This window comes from Sminthopsis crassicaudata, chromosome 2 (genome assembly GCF_048593235.1).
Source record: "Sminthopsis crassicaudata isolate SCR6 chromosome 2, ASM4859323v1, whole genome shotgun sequence".
Classification (NCBI taxonomy): Eukaryota; Metazoa; Chordata; class Mammalia; order Dasyuromorphia; family Dasyuridae; genus Sminthopsis; species Sminthopsis crassicaudata.
In genome coordinates this window covers 423,374,297-423,395,736 of record NC_133618.1, presented here as the reverse complement: position 1 = coordinate 423,395,736, position 21,440 = coordinate 423,374,297, and the positions used below count along the sequence as shown (strand labels likewise).

General features: G+C 36.6%; 1 protein-coding gene across 2 annotated transcripts in view; it reads right to left on the bottom strand.

Moving 5' to 3' along the window:
* The window catches only part of KCNIP1 (potassium voltage-gated channel interacting protein 1), a 346,617-nt gene extending 325,541 nt beyond the window's left edge, over nt 1–21,076 (bottom strand). The window contains exon 1 of one of the 2 annotated variants that reach the window (XM_074292047.1): nt 20,348–21,076. In XM_074292047.1, coding sequence (XP_074148148.1) covers nt 20,348–20,408 — 61 coding nt within the window. In that variant the 5' untranslated portion in view covers nt 20,409–21,076. The remainder of the gene's footprint in view (nt 1–20,347) is intronic. The other variant, XM_074292050.1, reaches the window with a different exon arrangement.
* Between the last annotated feature and the right edge of the window lie 364 nt (nt 21,077–21,440).

Genomic DNA, 21,440 nt, shown 5'->3' with positions numbered 1-21,440 from the left:
GACCTCAATATCTCATGCCTAGATTATTGCAATAACTTGATGCTTGGTTGGTATTTTTACCTCAAATCTCTTCCTATTCCAAACAATTTTCCATTCAACTGCCAAAGTTGTTTTGTTAAGATGCAGATCTGATTATGTGGGTACTCATATTCAGTAAACTCATATTCAGTGAATCCCTATAATCTCCAAGATAAATATAACATCAAATAAAAAACATTCAGAACCCTCTAATACCTTTGTCCCCCCCCCCATACAACATTTCTAGTTTTCTTACACCTTATATTCTCGCATGCACTTTGGGATTTGCTAATACTTCCCTACTTGCCATTCATTGATTGAACAAGACACTTCATCTCCTGTCTACAGGTATTTTCAATGGCTTTCTCACATGCATAGAATGCTCCCCCTACTTGTTTCTGCTTCCTGACTTCCCTGGCTTCCTTTAAGTCCTACTTAATATCTCACTTTCTATAGAAATCTTTTCCAGATTCCCTTTAATGCTAATGCCTTGCTTCTGTTGAGTAATTCTGATTTATCTTTATCTTGTCTATAGTTGTTTACATGTTGTCTCCTCTATTACACTGTGAACTCCTTTGAAAGATAGGATTTTGCCTTTTTTTCCCCCCCCCAAAAGCTTATTGCTTTTCTTTTCATCCACAATGCCTCCCACATAGTAGGCACTTACTAAATGTTTTTTGACTATACTAAATGTCTTTTTGACTATTGATTATGTTTTTCTTGTTATGTATGTTTATGTTTGGGTATATACACATAGATACATATATACATATTTATATACACATACTTAACTCAATAAAAGAAATAATAAATGTATTTTTCAAACCATTAAACATAGTATGAATTTTAATTATAACTATTATTACAAAATATTCTTTCTCCCTTCCCCTGTATCCTCTCCACATATATCAATCAGTTACCAAATCTTGTTGTTTTTATATCCATAATAATTCTTGCATTTGACCTTTTCTCTCCAAACACAGTCACCACTTTAGATTATGCCTTTATCGTCGATTGCTTGGGTTATTGCAATAACTCCTCAAATTGTCCTCCATACCTAGAGACAACTAGAGATAGATAAGTAATGTAGTGGATAGCGTGCTGGGCCTCAGGAAGACCCGAGTTCAAATCCAGTCTCAGACTACCACAGCCTAGCTATGTAATCAAGGGAAATTCACTTAACCACTGCTTGTTTCAGTTTCTTCAATTGTAAAATGGGGATTAGAAGATGATCTATCTCCCAGTGACATTGTGAAAATCAAGTGCTTATCATAGTGCCTGGCACAAAGTATGTGCTATATAAAAGTTTATTTCCTTCCTAGCTTTCCTAATTCTCTTCCTTATTCTAGCATAGATATCAAAGTGATTTTCTAAAATCGCTATAGCTCTATAGTACAGCTCTATGTCACTCCCTTACTTAATTAAAATCCAGTGGCTCCCTATGAGTTCTAGCACAATATCTATACTCAAACATTTAAGATTCTTTATATTTAGTTACTAGTCTACCTTTCCAGGCTTAATATAAAATTTTCTCCTCATCACACTAAATGGTTTAGCTAGATAGGTATTATTACTTTTCCTCACATATAGTGTGTGACTTCTCTGTGTTTTTGAGCTGGCTGCCCTTATCCCTGGAATTCACATCTTTGTCTCCTCTACTTTGAAAAATCCTTTACTTCATTAAAGAATTAGCTGACTACTTTTCTTATCTCACTACCTGAACTCACTAAACCATACACACACACACACACACACACACACACACATATATATATACAATATATATTACATATCTCCCCATTAGAATGTAAGTACCTTGAGGGCAGGGACTATTTCATTTTTGTATTTATATTCCCAATCTCTAGCATAGTACCTAGCAAATAGTAGATTCTTAATAAATACAAATTTCTTGATTAATCTCTATTTGTATCTGTATGCATATTGAATATGTGTTTATGAGTGTATACCTGTATATATACGTATGTTTACAAACATAGTATGAAAATTAACTATATAAACTATAATTTTGACATGGTTATGTTTGTATATTAGTACGGTACCTAATACACAGTACTTATCATAGCAAGTACTTTAACAAATGATTTTTCATTCATTCATTCATATACAGGATATAAAATCACTCGTTATGTATGACTTCATAAGAATTAATTTGAAGCATGGTTTGGACTAGGTGGCCATTGAAGTTCATTCCAGCTCCAAGATTCTCTGATTCTATGATCTGTATTCCCTTAACCATCACTCTCAAGCTCAGTGCTACTCCCTGTTCCCAGAACAACAGAAAGGGGCCATGATGCTACTTCTGATAATAATAATTATAATTAAGATGATTTTGCCTGGAGGCTTTTTTGGCTGAAATTTCCCAAGTAAAGAAATGTGAGGATGGCCCTTTTTTATCCTGGATATGATAGAAGGGCCTTCCCACATAGAATGAGGATTCAATTGGTTGTTCTTCCCTTCTATTTTCTTCTTTTTCTTCCTTTAGCATCAACTTAATAAACATAAAAAGGTCTGGAATGCCTTCAAGGGCTGGCAAGAAACATCAACCAGAGCAATTGTAGTAACAGTGGCAGCAGCAGGGATAGGTTGGCAACAAAGAAAGTTATCAGCTTCAAGGAGAGCAAGGCCACTGGAAAGAAGAACATGCTTGGCCCATTAGAAGGGATATATAAAATAGCTAATTAGTAGCATTTCAAAAACTGTTTATGTTTCAGTGAGGCTTGACTATTAACCTTCCAAATGATTGTGAAAGGAGTAATGTTTCTGGATTCTGTTTTAATCGTTTTGTAATGCATATTGTGATTTTAATTTTTACTCTTTTTTGGGGAGAGTCAGAATAAAGGATATGTTCTGTACACAATTCATATTGAAACATTAGATATATTTTTTAAAAAGCACCTTATCCCACTCCCTCTTTTCAGGGAAACTCTAACCTGGAACTCAAACTAGAATTGACCTTATAATGACCAGGTTGGAAGCAGTAGGTCAATGAATGTGAGAACAGAGGCGTCTACTAGACTTTATCACTGGATCTTGTTCAAAATGTCATATCTGGGCACAAAGGAGGAAAATAAAGATATTATGCACCCCTGAGAGTCCCAGGAGAAGTTACTTTTAAGTCTTCATGCTACAAAATTATCTATGGAAAAACAAACAAACAAAAAAAAAGAGAACAATATAAGGCAGCATACCATCCAGTGCTAAATTTTGTGGTACAAGCTTTAAGGTCTATAATTGTTACTCATCACTGTGTACTATAGTCAGGAGAAATTATTTTTAGAGGAGGTGGAACTCAAGCTAGACCTTGAAGCTGAATAAAAATTGGATGAGTATACAGGACTGGTGAAGATAGATCAGGTGGAAGAAAAAGTATGAGCAAAGTTTTAAAAGAGGAAAGGAGTTTGGCTCATGCAATGACGCAGGAGTTATCTAGTAGAAAGTAAGCTGGATTTATTTCAGAGGATCTAGGTTCAAATTCTGATATTGCCACTTATTTCCCATGTCACTTTAGGCAAGTTATTTACTCTTTTTAAAACTCAGTTTTTTTGAAATGCAGGGGGAAAAAAGTTGGCCTAACTAATCTCTAAACTAACTCTAAATCTATCATCTTAACTTAGTTGAATCATGCTAAATAACTATAGTATAGCCCAGTGATGGCAGACCTTGAGTAACAGGCAGTGAAATTTGAGTTATCTCTGATAATTATAATAACTAACATTTATATAGCAACTACTATCTTCTAGGCACTGTGTTAACCAATTAACAGTTATTATCTCACTTAATCCTCACAACACCCCTGGAAGGTACATGTTATTACTATCCCTATTTTATAGATGAGGAGACTGAGAACAAAAAGTTTAAGTTTCTTGCCTGGAGATTACACAGAGTGAGACCAGATAAAAACTGAGATCTTAATGACTCAAAACCTGGGGGTAGTTCTACTACTGTCCTACATGGCTACCTTTGGATGGTCAGTAAAAAGCCATTTTACTGGGACAGGAAAATGACAAAATGGAACAGGAAATGACAAAATCAAAGTGGCATATTCTTGGCTTCTTATCTTATCTGACTTCTTCTGATCATGACTAGTTAAGGATATTCCTAAATCTCAAAGACTTTGCTCTTAGCAAAAGCAAGGATCTAAGATTAAGTTTTACCTCTGCAACTAGCTAATGTTCTTTCAATGAAAATGAGAAACAATAACAAGGATCCCAGATCTAGAGATGGAAAGAACTTCAGAGTTATATAGTCTAAACTTCCCCAAGTTACACTTTACAGATGAGGAAAATGAAGCCTGGAGAGGTTAGAACATGAACCCCAGTCCTTGGAATTTATAAACACTATTCTTTCTACTGTTCCATGCTGGATGGGAACAGCAAAACAAAATTTTGCTTAGAAGAATCTCTACAAAATGTGGACTAGTCTCAGAGGGAAATTATTCCATTAAAAATCTACCAGGCAAGGGGGAAAGTGCAGCTTCAGCTAAATGTGATGCAAATGATGTGGCTTCTGTGCTACAGTCCTGAGCACCTTCCATAATTACCTAAGGATGGTGAAAAGCCTGTCCCTTTCTATTTGACACAAGGTTTTCTCTGAGCACCAGGAATTGCGCTATGAGCTGGTCCCAGAGCAGTGATCTGTGTGTAGCTGCCTATAACTTATAGGATGTCCTTTCTATTGTTACTTCCAGCAGGACTTGGACCTCCCATCTTCCATCCTATGATGCTTATTACATTAGGCTGCTTTTCATGTCTCAATCTTTCTCCCCAAATCCAGCCCTCTTTAGAACTTACTTATTTTTGCTGAGGAAATCAGCATCCTTCCTGTCTCCTAGATTTACAGCTCAGATTCTTTCCTTTTCTTCATCCCACATTTTCAGTCAGTTGCCATGTCTGATAAATTAGTTCTCCATGACTTCTAGATCTGCTCCCTCCTCACCACTTTTACAATTCCTACCTAGTTTAGGCTCCCATCATCTCTTACTAAGACAATCTCCAATCCATTCTCAATTCATCTGCCAAATATGTGGCCTTATTAAGCACAAGTCTGACAGTATATTCTCCTGCTTAATAAACACTAATGGTTCTCTTTTACATCTAGGACTAAATACAAATTCCTTTATTTAGAACTTTGAAACTAAGTTCTAACCTACGTTTCCACTTTAATATATGTTATTCCATTCTATACACTATTTAATCCAGCCATATTCTTCTACTTTTTCCTTACACATAACATTCCACTTCTAGTCTCCTTGACCATACATAATTAATACTTCCTGTCTAGGATGTACTCTCTCATCATTCCCATCTTTTAAGAATTCCTTGTTTCCTTTAAAATTCAGCTCAAATGCCAGCTCCCACATGAAGCCCTTCTTGATCTTCCCCAGATTCTAGTGCCTCACTCCCAAATTACCTTTTATTTATTTTCACACACACATATATATATATATATATATATGTATATATATATATATATATTTATGTGTATATACACACATATATGCTATCAAATGAGATAATAATTGTAAAGCTCTTATCACAGTGCCTGGAACATAGTAAGTACTTTATAAATGTTAGCTTATATGCACACATAAAAATGCATATATGTATATATAATATGTTAATTATATATGCACATATAAATATAACATGTGAGCATTTCTTGCTCTTTTTGAGAAAGGGCATGTTTCTTTGTATATGTATTGGGAGACACCATGTTCATATATTCTTAATATGATGAATGTCACGTGTGTGTGTGTGTGTGTGTGTGTGTGTGTGTGTGTGTGTGTGTAGATAGATACAGAGAGAGACAGAGACAGAGGGAAAAAAGAGAGAGAGAGAGAGAGGAGCCACATTTGAACTCAGGTCTTCTTGACCTTAGGTCCAGGCTTCCATCCTTTTGGCCCTTAGTAATGATTATAATAATAATTTAAAAACTTAATAAATACTCATTGATTGATATACATGGCTAAATGTGCTCACTGATTGGGAAGCTCTCAGTTTTGCTTTTTTCCTAGAATAATCAAGTCAGAAGAGTATATCTAAGTCATTACTAATGAAGGTGTATAACACAAAGAGACAGACAACAAATCAGGGAAGTCATTTACTAAAACATTTCTTTATTCCACATTTTGTTCCTAATAGCTAACATTTATGGATCACTTTCATCCATTATCACCTTTGATCTTCACATTAATCTTGTGAGCTAGGTGCTGTTGTTCTCTGTTTTGCAGATGAAGTAACTGAGGCTTAGAGAAATTGTGATTTGCTCATTCATATAGCTGGAAAGTAGCTGAGGTAGGTTTTGAAGCAAAATTTTTCTAATTATGTACTTTCTAATGATCCGCACTGAAATACTTGCCTAGTTGTGAGGGCCTCTCACTGTACATTAATTTTCTCCTAAGGTCCTTATTTTCCAAATAGCTACCAGAGACTTGCTATTAGGTTTTTTTTAAACACTGTTCACTTCTAGTCCTGATAAATGGGAACATCTGCTCAAGAACGATTATGCAGAGCTTTGCAGTACTTCTCCCAACAGGGAAACCTGGGCTTCTCATCTTCACTGTTTTGTTTCCATGATTTTGAGCCAGATACTATGTCACAAAGATTACGGATAGCATGAGAAACAATGTTCCAGGGAAACAACTCTCCAACCACAAAAAAACTGGGGAAAGGGGGAGACTGAATGAATGCACCATTTTGAAGAACATAAGAAATATTAGTTTGGATAATGTTTATGGTCAGTCTAGTCTAGGAATCAGAGGTGCTCAGAATATTAGAATTTAAAAGAATGTCAGTGGTCTAGTCCAAATAATTCTCAGCAGACAAATGGTTATACAGGCTCTGCCTGAAAACTGCTAGTGATGGGAAGCTCCTTATCTTACTGTATAGACCATTCTTTTTTATGTTTTTAGAACTATAGTTAGGATACTTTATTCTTAGCTGCTTATTTTCAGCTTCCACCCATTGTTTCTAGTTCTGACCTCTAGGACCAAATAGAACAAATCTAATTCTTCTTTAGCATGATAGCTCTTTATATATTTGAAAATAGCTCTCAATCTGTTTCCTCCACATATACAAGTTTCAACCTGAGTTCAGTGTTTTGTGTTTTTGTGTGTGTGTGTGTGTGTCTGTTCTTCACTTTCTTTTTAATGAGTTCCTGTTACTATTTTATACTCATTCTCCATTATCTGTCTTTGTTTCCATCTTGTATACATGTCTGTTAAATATTATGGTTCATTGATGAATTCCCTTTCTACCATATGACCAACTTTAGTTAGGTATCCTTTTCTTTCCTCATCAGAATTGCTTGTGTTTGCATCTGAGTAATTCATTCTTTTTTTTCCTTTCAATTTTACACATAGGAGTTGACTTGGTTATGTGAATTCCTTCATAACTATTATATTTATAAAAAAATTTTTAAAAATTATTGATGTTTTCTGTTGTACCACCATAGTATTTTATATGTCCCTCTCTTTTCCTCCCTGAAAGCTATTCTATATTACAAATAATTTTTAAGAGAGAAAGATCAATATGAAAAAGTCCAAAAATACATGAATGTGTAAATGACTGTGGACATCTCACTTCCATGAAGGAATAGGTTAGATATATCTTCTCATGTCTTTTTATTTGAGTCCTGCTTGATCTTTATTATTTTGTTTCATTCAACATTAGTTTTTTGGTGTGCCACTATTCTTTTCATTTATATTGTTGTACTTACTATGTGTACTTTTTTCTTGACTCTGTTTACTTCAGTTTGCATCAGTTCATATTGATCTTTCCATGCTTTCCTATATTTATTGCATCTATCATTTCTTATAGTACAGCAAAATGCAATTATATTTATATACCGCAAATTATTCTCTAATAAATGGCCATATTTTTCCTCAAATCTTAGCCATCACACAAAAAAGTGGCGCTACACATATTTTGGAGTATATGGGGACTTCTTAGCAATGGTTTTCTAGGTATACAATGCCACTAATAGAGCTTTTGGTTCAAAGGGTATGGATATATTAGTTATTTTATTTGCATAATTCCAAATGGGTTTCCAAAATAGTTATGCTACTTAAGAGATGCATAAAGAATGTATAAATGTGTCTATCTTTCTACAACTCCATCCCCATTGAGTAATGGAATTTTTGGTCATTTTTGGCCAATTTTCAAGAGGTAATGTGAGACCTTAGAGTTATTTTGATTTGCATTTTTGTTAGTGATTTTGAGCATATTTTTCATGTGGTCGTAAATATTTTGAAGTTCTTTTTACTATTTATTTACTGGGAACAACTAATAGTCACACACACACATACACATATACATACACATACACATATATCTTGGATACCAAACCCTTCTCAGAAAAAATCAGCAATTCATTCTTAAAGGCTTCCTATCCTTTCTGGATCAAGTATCCTTTGCAGACTCTTAAGAGTATAGAGTCTTTTGATCCTTTCTATGAATTCAATCTCTCCAAATCTAGAGCATTCATTACACAATGCCCAGAGCTTACCCTCCTGATATTTCACAAAAAAGTATACATTAGCCTCTGAGGCTAAGGTTATGGCAAACATCCATGCTGTCAGTTCTTTCTCAGGTTTTTCTCTTTCTCTTTGTGTGCCACCAAGGTAGAGTTGTAGGGAACTTCTCATCATTTCATATTTAGAAGTTAGAGATATGGTAGAACATCCTAATTTTTCCTGATCAATCCCTCAGCAAATAACCATAATTTACTGAATTTTTTTGAATTTTTTTCAACCTGTTCTATCTCTTGAGTATTTGCTACTAATCATATAAGTATTTTTCTATAAACATGTTTTAAATCAGACTTTTTTTTCATAGAAGCATAGATGGAAGGAACCTTTAACACTATCAAGGCTACTGGTTCTTCAAGGGGATTCTAGAAGTTTCCTAGGCATGTCAAAAATTGTGTGATCATTACAAGGCAATTAAAGGTCTCTTGACTATCTAGCAGCAATTCTTCACACAAAAGAAGAATATTATATTATGAGCAAAGTAGTTTGGGAATCAAAGAAGCCCAGGAAGTTGAAGCAATTTGAATGAAGTCACACAGTAGTGTAACTGGGTTTTAACTCAGTTTGCCTAACTCTTAACTCCATGACACTTTTCATGATAACACTCTTGAGTGGTTGCCCTCCATTTTTACCTTGGCTGTTTCTCTTCTGATATAGCTACTACAAGCACTACCTATTGTATGGGCACATTATAGGTAGGGAAATATTTTCTGTTTTGTTTTCTCAACTTTTTTCCTAAACTAGAAAGAAGTACAAGACATTTAATAAATAAAGTCAATTCAAAACCACTAGACCAAATAACAGGATTCATTCCAGATAGAGCGCTAGTGGCTGAAATTTCTGCAGGAAACAAACTTTTGTTGTTGGGTTCACAACTCTATAAAATATTGAATGGCAATTGAATATTTCACATCATCATCATCATAACCATTGTTGTTATGGCCATCATTATTTCACTGTAAATTCTATGTAAGGACTCCGAAGTCCCAACTATAGTGCATTCCCCTCTCAATATTTCCATATATGTATAACATAATATATATTTACACATACACACATGTTTATATGTATATACATATACAAATGTGTATATTTATGTATCATATAAATTTTATATGGACATTTGCATATATATATATTTTTGTATAAATTTCTGTATATTGTTTGCCTTGATAGAACATAAGCTCCTTGAAAGTAGTACAATTTGTCTTAGAAAATAGAGGTGGAAAGGAGATTATATCATAAAAAAGTACAAAGTGGTGGTACTACATCTCATGAAGAGGCAAAGGTAACCTATTATATCTGAGAGAAAGAAAGGAGGGAGATGAACATAGCGTGTATCAATAGACATATTCGATTTATGGTGAAACTTCTTCCACTTCATTGAAAAGTGAAAGGGAAGGAGTAAGCTAAGGGGAAGGGAATACAGTAATTTCGAGGAAAAGGGGTAAAATAAGGGGAGGATCTTTAAGGTGGGGGAGGGATCCTAAAAAGGGAGGGCTGTAAAAAGCAAGTGGTGTTTACCAGTTTAATACTGGATAGGAGGGTAAAAGGGAAGGAAAGGGGAAAAGCATAAGCAGGGGTTAATAGGATGGCAAGCAATATAGAATTAGTCCTTCTAACCATAAATGTGAATGGGGCAAACTGCCTCATAAAGAGGAAGCAGTTAGCAGACTGGATTAAAAGTCAGAATCCTACTATATGTTGTTTACAGGAAACACACCTGAAACAGGATGAGACATTCAAACTAAAAGTAAAAGGGTGGAGCAGAATCTATTATGCTTCAGGCAAAACCAAAAAAGCAGGAGTAGCCATCCTCATCTCAGATCAAGCAAAAACAAAAATTGATCTAATTAAAAGAGATAAGGAAGGGCATTATATCCTGCTAAAGGGAAGCATCAATAGTGAAGCAGTATCAATATTAAACATGTATGCACCAAGTGGTGCAGCATCTAAATTCTTAAAAGAGAAATTAAGAGAGCTGCAAGAGGAAATAGATAGCAAAACTATAATAGCGGGAGATCTCAACCTTGCACTCTCAGAATTAGATAAATCAAACCACAAAATAAATAAGAAAGAAGTTAAAGAGGTAAATAGAATACTAGAAAAGTTTGATATGATAGATCTTTGGCGAAAGCTAAATGGAGACAGAAAGGAATATACTTTCTTCTCAGCAGTTCATGGAACCTATACAAAAATTGATCATATACTAGGGCATAAAAACCTCAAAATCAAATGCAGTAAGGCAGAAATAGTAAATGCATCCTTTTCAGACCATAATGCAATCAAAATAACATTTAATAAAAAGCCAGGGGAAAATAGACCAAAAAATAATTGGAAACTAAATAATCTTATACTAAAGAATGATTGGGTAAAACAGCAAATCATAGACATAATTAATAACTTCACCCAAGAAAATGACAATAATGAGACATCATACCAAAATGTGTGGGATACAGCCAAAGCAGTAATTAGGGGAAGTTTTATATCTCTACAGGCCTACCTGCATAAAATAGAGAAAGAGAGGGCCAACAAATTGGGTTTACAACTAAAATTGCTAGAAAAGGAACAAATTAAAAACCCCCAGACAAACACAAAACTTGAAATTCAAAAAATAAAAGGTGAGATTAATAAAATTGAAAGTAAAAAAACTATTGAATTAATTAATAAAACTAAGAGTTGGTTTTATGAAAAAACCAACAAAATAGACAAACCCTTAGTAAACCTGATTAAAAAAAGGAAAGAGAAAAAGCAAATTGATAGTCTTGAAAATGAAAAGGGTGAACTCACCACTAATGAAGAGGAAATTAGAACAATAGTTAGGAGCTACTTTGCTCAACTTTATGCCGATAAATTCGATAACTTAAATGAAATGGAAGAATACCTTCAAAAATATAGCTTGCCCAGATTAACAGAGGAAGAAGTAAGTAGTTTAAATAGTCCCATCTCAGAAAAAGAAATAGACCAAGCTATTAACCAACTTCCTAAGAAAAAGTCCCCAGGACCAGATGGATTTACAGGTGAATTCTACCAAACATTTAAAGAACAACTAACTCCAATGCTATGTAAACTATTTGAAAAAATAGGGATTGAAGGAGTCCTACCAAATTCCTTCTATGACACAGACATGGTACTGATACCTAAACCAGGTAGATCGAAAACTGAGAAAGAAAACTATAGACCAATTTCCTTAATGAATATTGATGCTAAAATCTTAAATAAGATATTAGCAAATAGACTTCAGAAAATCATCCCCAGGATAATACACTATGACCAAGTGGGATTTATACCAGGAATGCAGGGATGGTTTAATATTAGGAAAACTATTAGTATAATTGACCATATTAATAATCAAATTAATAAAAACCATATGATCATCTCAATAGATGCAGAAAAGGCATTTGATAAAATCCAACATCCATTCCTACTAAAAACGCTTGAGAGTATAGGAATAAATGGACTATTCCTTAAAATAATAAGGAGCATATATTTAAAACCTTCAGTAAACATCATATGTAATGGTGATAAACTAGAACCTTTCCCTGTAAGATCAGGAGTGAAACAAGGTTGCCCACTATCACCATTACTATTCAATATAGTACTAGAAACTCTAGCCTTGGCAATAAGAGCCGAGAAAGAGATCCAAGGAATTAGAGTAGGAAATGAAGAAATCAAATTGTCACTTTTTGCAGATGACATGATGGTATACTTAGAGAACCCAAAAGACTCTGCTAAAAAGCTATTAGAAATAATTCAGAATTTTAGCAAAGTCGCAGGATACAAAATAAATCCACATAAATCCTCAGGATTTTTATACATTACCAACACAATCCAACAGCAAGAGATACAAAGAGAAATTCCATTCAAAATAACAGTCGATAGTATCAAATATTTGGGAATATATCTACCAAAGGAGAGTCAGGAATTATATGAGCAAAATTACAAAACACTTGCCACAAAAATAAAGTCAGATTTAAATAATTGGAAAGACATTCAATGTTCTTGGATAGGCCGAGCGAATATAATAAAGATGACAATACTCCCCAAACTAATCTATTTATTTAGTGCTATACCAATCAGACTCCCAAGAAACTATTTTAATGACCTAGAAAAAATAACAACAAAATTCATATGGAAGAATAAAAGGTCGAGAATTGCAAGGGAACTAATGAAAAAAAAGTCAGAGGAAGGTGGTCTAAGTGTACCTGATTTAAAGCTATATTATAAAGCAACAGTCACCAAAACCATTTGGTATTGGCTAAGAAATAGACTAGTTGATCAGTGGCATAGGTTAGGTTCACAGGACAAGATAGTGAATAAAAATAGCAATCTAATCTTTGACAAACCCAAAGATCCCCAATTTTGGGATAAGAATTCATTATTTGACAAAAACTGCTGGGAAAACTGGAAATTAGTATGGCAGAAACTAGGCATGGACCCACATTTAACACCACATACTAAGATTAGATCAAAATGGGTCCAAGATTTAGGCATAAAGAACGAAATCATAAATAAATTGGAGGAACATGGGATGGTTTACCTCTCAGACTTGTGGAGGAGGAAGGAGTTTGTGTCCAAGGGAGAACTAGAGACCATTATTGATCACAAAATAGAACATTTTGATTACACCAAATTAAAAAGTTTCTGCACAAACAAAACTAATGCAAACAAGATTAGAAGGGAAGTAACAAATTGGGAAAAAATTTTTACAGTTAAAGGTTCTGATAAAGGCCTCATCTCCAAAATATACAGAGAATTGACTTTAATTTATAAGAAATCAAGCCATTCTCCAATTGATAAATGGTCAAAGGATATGAACAGACAATTTTCAGATGATGAAATTAAAACTATTTCCACTCATATGAAAGAGTGTTCCAAATCACTATTGATCAGAGAAATGCAAATTAAGACAACTCTGAGGTATCATTACACACCTGTCAGATTGGCTAAAATGACAGGAACAAATAACGATGAATGTTGGAGGGGCTGTGGGAAAACTGGGACACTGATGCATTGTTGGTGGAGTTGTGAAAGAATCCAACCATTCTGGAGAGCAATCTGGAATTATGCCCCAAAAGTTATCAAAATGTGCATACCTTTTGACCCAGCCATACTACTACTGGGCTTATACCCCAAGGAACTACTAGAGAAGGGAAAGGGTCCTGTATGTGCCAAAATGTTTGTGGCAGCCCTTTTCATAGTGGCTAGAAGCTGGAAGATGAATGGATGTCCATCAATTGGAGAATGGTTGGGTAAACTATGGTATATGAATGTTATGGAATATTACTGTTCTATAAGAAATGACCAACAGGAGAAATACAGAGAGGCTTGGAGAGACTTACATCAACTGATGCTGAGTGAAACGAGCAGAACCAGAAGATCATTATACACTTCAACAATGATACTGTACGAGGATGTATGCTGATGGAAGTGGATTTCTTCAACATAGAGAAGAGCTAATCCAATTCCAATTGATTAATGATGGACAGAACCAGCTACATCCAGAAAAGGACTGGGAAATGAATGTAAACTGTTATTTTTACCTTCTGAATCCAATTCTTCCTGTGCAACAAAAAATTCGGTTCTACACACATATATTGTATCTAAATTATACTGTAATATATTTAACATATATAAGACTGCTTGCCATCAGGGGGAGGGGGTTGGGGGAGGAAGGGAAAAAATCTGAATAGAAGTAAGTGCAAGGGATAATGTTGTAAAAAATTACCCATGCATATGTACTGTCAAAAAATGTTATAATTATAAAATAAAATAAAAAATTAAAAAAAAAAAAAAAAAAAAAAAAGAAAGTAGTATCTGCTTTGTTTTTGCTTTTGTGTCTGCTTCACTCAGCACACTGTCCACTACCTTCTATGTGATTTTTGATTGAATTATTGACTAATTAATTGAATTCACACTCTTTGAGGTCATGAGCAGCCACTATGCTTAAGGCATTCTGCTAGGTGCTATAAGGACAGAGATAAAGAGTAGATTGTGAGTTCATTGACCTGTAACTAGGTAGGGCAGGTGGGGTAGATGAACTTAAAAAACCTCTTCAGACACTCTTTAGCTGTGTGATCCTGGACAAGTCATGTATCTTTCAGTATCTCAGTTTCCTCATCTGTAAAATGGGAATCATAATTGTTCCTACCCCCAGGGTTGTTGTGAACATTACATGAAATAATTTATGTAAAAGTGCTTTGCCAGCTTTAAGACACCATATAAATGATAGCTTTTATTATTACATAGGAAACTCTCAAGGGTGAAAATTTCTTTTCCCAGTGAAGGTAGGCACCTTCTTTACAACTTACAGTTTTAGAGAGTTGCTGGAACCCTGAGAGGTAAGATGACTTATCTTTGGTCACACAACTAGAATGTTTCAGAGACAGGATCTTCCTAGCTATGAGATCAGTCATCCATCCATTATGCTATGCCATAGGGGAGACAGACATGAGTATGATCCAATCCCTTCTCCACATGTAGATAATCATCTAGCGACGATCTATGAGTCATAGGAAGGAGGAATGGTTTCTGGCTTGAAGGAAAAGGGGTGATCAGAATATTTTCATGTAGGATATATCCCATGAGCTGTACCTAGAAGTTCCAAGAGTATTAAACAGAGAGAGAAGTCCATCAGTGGGGAGAAAATGCCATGCAGCCAAGTGATTGAATGAACAAAGGCAAAAACCACAAAGCTGAGAAAAAAAATAAAACTGGGTTTTAATTTGAACATGTCCTTCAAATACAGCAAGTGCCCTTTATAGAGACTATGTGGGGAAAATCCCATTTCTTAGAGCTCTCAGGGTACACTTAAGGGTATACAGGGAAAGGAGGCAAAAGACCAGTGGTCTGAGAATCAGGAAATTGGAGCTTTAATACCAGCTCTTTAGTCTCCTGCAAGCTGTACGACCTGGGGCAAATTATTTAATTTCTTTGCATCTATTTTATTCATCATCTTTAAAATGAGGGGAGGGTGAGCTGGAAAGAGTCTAATGAACATACAACCCTTCTACCACTAAGATTCTGATTCTCTTTATTTTGATTCTAAAATTCTCTAGGAATCTGAAGTTGACAAGAGTTGCTTTGTCATTTCCTGTTGCTTACTGTAAAAATCTATTATGACTCAATTCCATTAGAACTCTTCCTAAGCAAGCTCCTCCCCTTTGCATACATGGCTTCAAGCTCACTTTCACATACATGCAATGCATCTATCTGATTCCTTTTTTCATTGCCCAGATCATAGACTGCCCCTCCACCTCCCTACCCCTTTCACAAAACACACAGACACACAGGTACACTCAGTGGTGAGAACAACAAGCCTTTGGAAATTTACAACTGGATTTGGGATTTGCAGAATAAGCCAATGTTACCCAGTGGAGTGGCACTTTCCAAATCTAAATGATGTATAAATAAAAGTCTCAAAGGACTCTGAAACAACAAATACAGCCCGAAAATTAAAGGGAATGAATGTAAACACATTTGAATTACCTGTACTAAATAATGAAAAGGCTAAAAGAGAAGGTATTTGTTGATGCTGAAAGCTGAAAACCCAGAACAAATACTTCACAAAATCTTTACCCTTCTTAGTGTCTCATGTAGTTCCAACCAGTACCAAATAGAAATTATTTGGACAATGTAATTATCCTCAATATATTTAAAGAGAAAAACTCAAGGTAACAGGCATATCAGCTGGCAGTGGACTGACATCATCAGTACACAGTAGGAGCTATGCAGCAATAGATCCTGAATTCATGTGGAGCCAGTGTCTGCTTTATTTTAAGGTTCAAGTCACAGAAAGTGGGAATTAAAAGTTGTTTCTGGAAGGAAGTGCTTAGGGATTATGACATTAGTGACTGTCTTTTCTAGAATTAGTTTAGTTTGAACCAGGGGTTCTAAATCATTTTTTTTTATGCCATGGATCCTCTTGGCCATCTGGTGAAGCCCGTAAGACTTTTCCCCCCAAAATAATGTTTTTGAACACATATGATAAAATATAGAGTATTTCAAAGAAAACCAATTCTACTGAGAGTTATCAAAATATTTTTAAGGTTCACAGACCCTAATTCCCTCACCTTTAGGTTAAGAACTTTTTCTAGACTTTTTATGACACTAAGCAAGTATTCAAAAATAGGAAGAACCAAGTCACACTAATCCATATTACAGGATCAAAGCTAGAAGAGGTGTTAGAGGTCATCTAGTCCCATCCACAGTTGAAAAGTAATCCTCTGTATAACATTGCTAACAAGAGGCCATCCATATTCTGTTTCAGAACTTCTAGAGAGGGTGAAGGAGTAAATCCTGAAGCCAATTCTACTTCTGAACAGCACTAATCATTTAGATTTTGTTCCTTTTCTTATATTTAATCAACATCTATTTGTTTTAGTTTTTTGTTTGTTTTGTTTATTTTTGTTTTCTTTTTGAAGCTTATCATCTTTGCTCTTAGTTATCCTTTTGGGGATGAAGTAAAGCAAAATTCCATATGACAGCCCTTCAGGTCCCCTAATTGACCCTGTTACAATGGTGTGATCTCCGGACTTCTAACTATTCAGGTTGTTCTCTTCCAGACATGCTCAGTTTAACAGTGTTCTTCCTAAACTGTGGCTTCCAAAACTGAACAATATTCCAGATAGTGTCTTAGCCAGAGTAGAAGGCAGCAAAAACTACTTGTCCCCTTCTAGCTGGAGCTGAGTTGTTGAAACAGGTCCTCAGACTCTCAATAATTAACTTGCTAGGAATTTGACTCTGACAAGAATGTAATCTGAAATACAAGGTAGAGCATCTTAAAAATCCTTTCATAGGGACAGATGCAGGGTCCCGCCAGTTTTAGTGTAGCTTGGACAAGTAGAAAATACAAAGTTACAGAGGAAGTTTATGTGACACAGGAATAACCAGAGGGGCATGAAGATAGGGGATAAAGGGACCAACTGTGGATTCCTAAATGCCTACAGAAATCCTGTATTAAAAGCTTGTATTGAGAGGTTAAATTTGACCATGATCATACAGACTCTCTCTCTCTCTCTCTCTCTCTCTCTCTCTCTCTCTCTCTCTCTCTCTCTCTCTCTCTCTCTCTCTCTCCCTCTCTCTCCCTCTCTCTTTTTTCTCTTCCCCCCCACATACACACACACACACACACACACATATATATATATATACTTATACATACATACGTACATACATATATATACTTATACATATATATATATATGCATACTTATACGTGTGTGTGTGTGTGTGTGTGTGTGTGTGTGTGTGTGTGTGTGTGTGTGTGTGTGTGTGTGTAAGAGGCCAGAATAGAACCTGGAGCTTTCTGAGCTAAGATCAGCTTTTTATTCATTATCCCACAGCTACCTTTGCCCAGAATTTTATATGGGAGATGGGACAGAGGAGGGAGAAGAGGAGGAAGAGAGGAAAAGGGGAAAAGTTCCATTGAAGCCAAGAAAATGAAAACTTTATAAAAGCTCTTAAGTCTTAATAGTTCTCATCTTTCCTCTATAACATTGCATTTCTGCTATTCTCCAAGAAGTGACCTATGAAGAGGAGATCAGGTATTTACTTCATATACTCAACTTGTAAAGATCAGCATCATAATGAGGTGGAAAGAGAAATAGAGTTGGGGCCCAAAGATCAAGGCTCGAATCTTGGGTTTTGCCAACTACTGCTTGTGTGATTTGGGGTAAATTTCTGGGCCTCAGATTCTTCATCTGTTAAATGAAAGGATTGGACCAGATAAGCTCTAAGGTCTCTTCCAGCTCCCAGTTCTATGGTCTCATTAAGTATTTGTTTATGTTCCCCTAATAGAAAATCATTAGTGGAAAGAGCAGGAATTAGAGTCAGGAGTTCAAATCTCACCTCAGACACTAGTTGTATGACCATGTGCAAGTCATTTAACTTCATTAAGCCTCAGTTTTCCTATCTGTAAAATGAGGAGATTTCACTCAATGGCCTCTCACAAGTGACTTCCAGGTCTCAATCTACAATCCTCTCATCCTGGGGGCATATTCTGATTTCACAGTATTAGGCCAAGTCGTGTAATTCTATAATTGGCACCACTTGTCAAATTTCAACTTTCCTTCCTTCTGATTTCATGGTGACGATTTCATTTAGCTTTCAAAGGATGGATGGAAATTCCAGTCCTACTCATTTCCCTACCCAACATCAAACCAATGTCCCTCACAATCTAATTATACAAGAAACAGGTTTTCCAGAGCAGGTCATTTACCCAAAGCATGCATGTAGGTCCTATGACAGCTCTACTGTCTGGACCCGGCCCAATGAAACTGCTACCCTCAGCCCTTACTGAGCAGATCATCTCAGGAATGGTACAAAAAATTCTCTAAAGGGAGACAAGTCCAATGAGACTGAGACTTCTACAGAGGCATTTATAGCAAGCAAATCTTTTCAAGGACATTTTTTTAAAAAGTTCTTGTGGCACCTAAGGGTGCATCATTGTTCCCTTGTACTTAACATCATTAAGCAATACATGGATGCAACTAAAGAACTGATTAATAGCACAGACTCCCACATTTCATCATGGTCACAAAGTTGACAAAACTCTCTGGATATAACTTATGGGCACTAACAAATTCTTTGGAAAATCTCTGTAGCATAGTTACTCGTTTAAAAACCAAAACAAAACAAAATTTAAAAACTTTTCAACATTCCATTTCCTTCTTCTGTCTGTTTCTAGCCGCATGAAAATACTGACATATTGATGATGTGGTTCCTTTGGCCCTGACTAGATGAATGTTCCCCACCCCAGCTCAAAGAAGATAACAGCTTCTCCTAGCCTCGATCTGGAGGCCCCTGTCAATTTCCTACTTCAGGCCACCCCTCCATAGAGAGCAGAAAACTCTGCAGAAGAACAGAAAAATGAAAAGTGTCCCCCAGCAGAGGAGGTACAGTTACAGAAGTTCCTGGGGAGAAAAGGGAGTTGAGATTCAGGGGGAGCTTTTGACTCAGCCCGATGTGTTTATTTTTCAGTCTCACCCCCTACTGTCCCTTCTAACTTCCTGTTGAATCCCCCCCTGATGTTTTTCGTTAAACCCCATGCTTAGATGAAGCAGAAATGAAGCCTCTATTTGACCTGCTTGCTACTGACTTCCTGAGAAGGGCAGAATAGGAGCTCTGAGCATCTTATCCCACCAGGCAGCTAATTCGTTTTGGTTTGCAGACAGAAGCTCTCCTTTTCCCTGCTGGGATTCCCATGTCTATAAGCTACCATAGACATGTGTGTGGTCCCTGTGTATATAACTGGTGCTCTGAGATGTCATGGGAACCAGGAGATTTTCAAATGTATTTATTTATTCTTTAAAATTTCCACCCCATCATCTCTCTCTCTCTCTCTCTCTCTCTCTCTCTCTCTCTCTCTCTCTCTCTCTCTCTCTCTCTCTCTCTCTCTCTCTCTCTCTCTCTCTCTCTTGGCAGACTTTCAGCCCTTCTCTTCCTCATTTGCCATTTTTCTCTCCCTTTTATGATTTGACTGAAGCCAGGGTTCTGGTAGTCCCTGACAGCACCTGTCAGTCCCCCATACACATGGCAAAGGATGCCATGGTAAACCCCAAATGTGTATCACAACCACAACTAGGCAAAACCTGAGTTCCCTCAGTGCTGCTTCTTTTCCCGGTATTCACAAGGAAATCTTGTCTCTCTTTATAGAGGACCATACTTGCCCCTCACTTCCACATCCAGGGGTATCGCACATGGTGGTCCCCTTTGCAGCAGCACTCTAGCTCCCAAAAAACAGTTCAAAGGAACAAAAGGTAGTGGAGGAGAGAAGCTTACCTTTGGAGGGTCGCCTTTGTTTGGTCTGCAGAGAGGAGAAGGTGCCCATCACAGCCCCCATGATCACTGGTAGTTGTGTGTTACTTTGGATCTCCTACTTCCCCCGCCCCTCCCCCTCTTTTAGAAAGAGATCAGTTTGCCTTGTCTACTGAAAAAAAAAGAAGAAGAAGAAAAAGGAAAAGGAAAAGAAAGAAAGAAAGAAAGAAAGGAAAGGGGGCAGCCAACACTGCAGCTTGGTATTCAGCAAACGTTGGGTTTGTAGATTTTTTTTTTCTCCTCTTCAGTCAACACACATGCACTGACTCACACAAGCAGCTGCTCTGTTATCATTCAAAACAGCTCCCCTTCAAATGATAATGCCAGGTAGATTCCCTCAGACCAGGGCTGAAAGCAGATGCATCAAAATATTTACTGGAGCTCAGCCCCATCAACACATCGGGCTAATCCTTACTCGCGTCCCCGATGATGGTGCGAGCCAGTCAGCCAGCCGCCTGTGGGGCTGAGTCTCAATACCTCCCCTCCCCGTGCATACTAAACTCCAGTTCGGGAGGCATGGGGTGGGTCTCCCGGGAGGCATGGGACTGGGGCTGAGTACCAATCATGAATGAATGAGAACCTGCTCAGTGGAAAATGAGAGTGAAGTAGTCGGAGGCAGAGCAGCTGTGCGGAAGGCGCGCTCGCTGTGATTAATAGAGTCTTAAGGAAGCAGGAAATAAAATTGTTGGGGGGAGGGGGTTGGGAAACCCTCTTCCCTGGCGCATGACCTCCTCCTTCCCCCACCCCAGCAAAGAAATAAGGAGGGTGTCAGACAGCCTGGGGGAAAATTGCCCCATTGCTTGTTTTTTTCCCCTACTTCCTCACGTGTCAGATGCATGTGCTAAGCTAGCTAATGATAATATCCTCATTGCATACAGTGCAGGGTAAAAATGGGCATATATCATCGTGAAGGAGAAACCTCAGCTATTGGCCTTGTCACCTTTCTCACTGTAGCAACAATTTCCCCCCAAACCAAAAGATGCAGGGCTGCCTTTAGAGAGAGTGTATTTTATTAGCGCCTGTCTTTGAAAAGCCATCAGATATTTCTCTCGAGTTC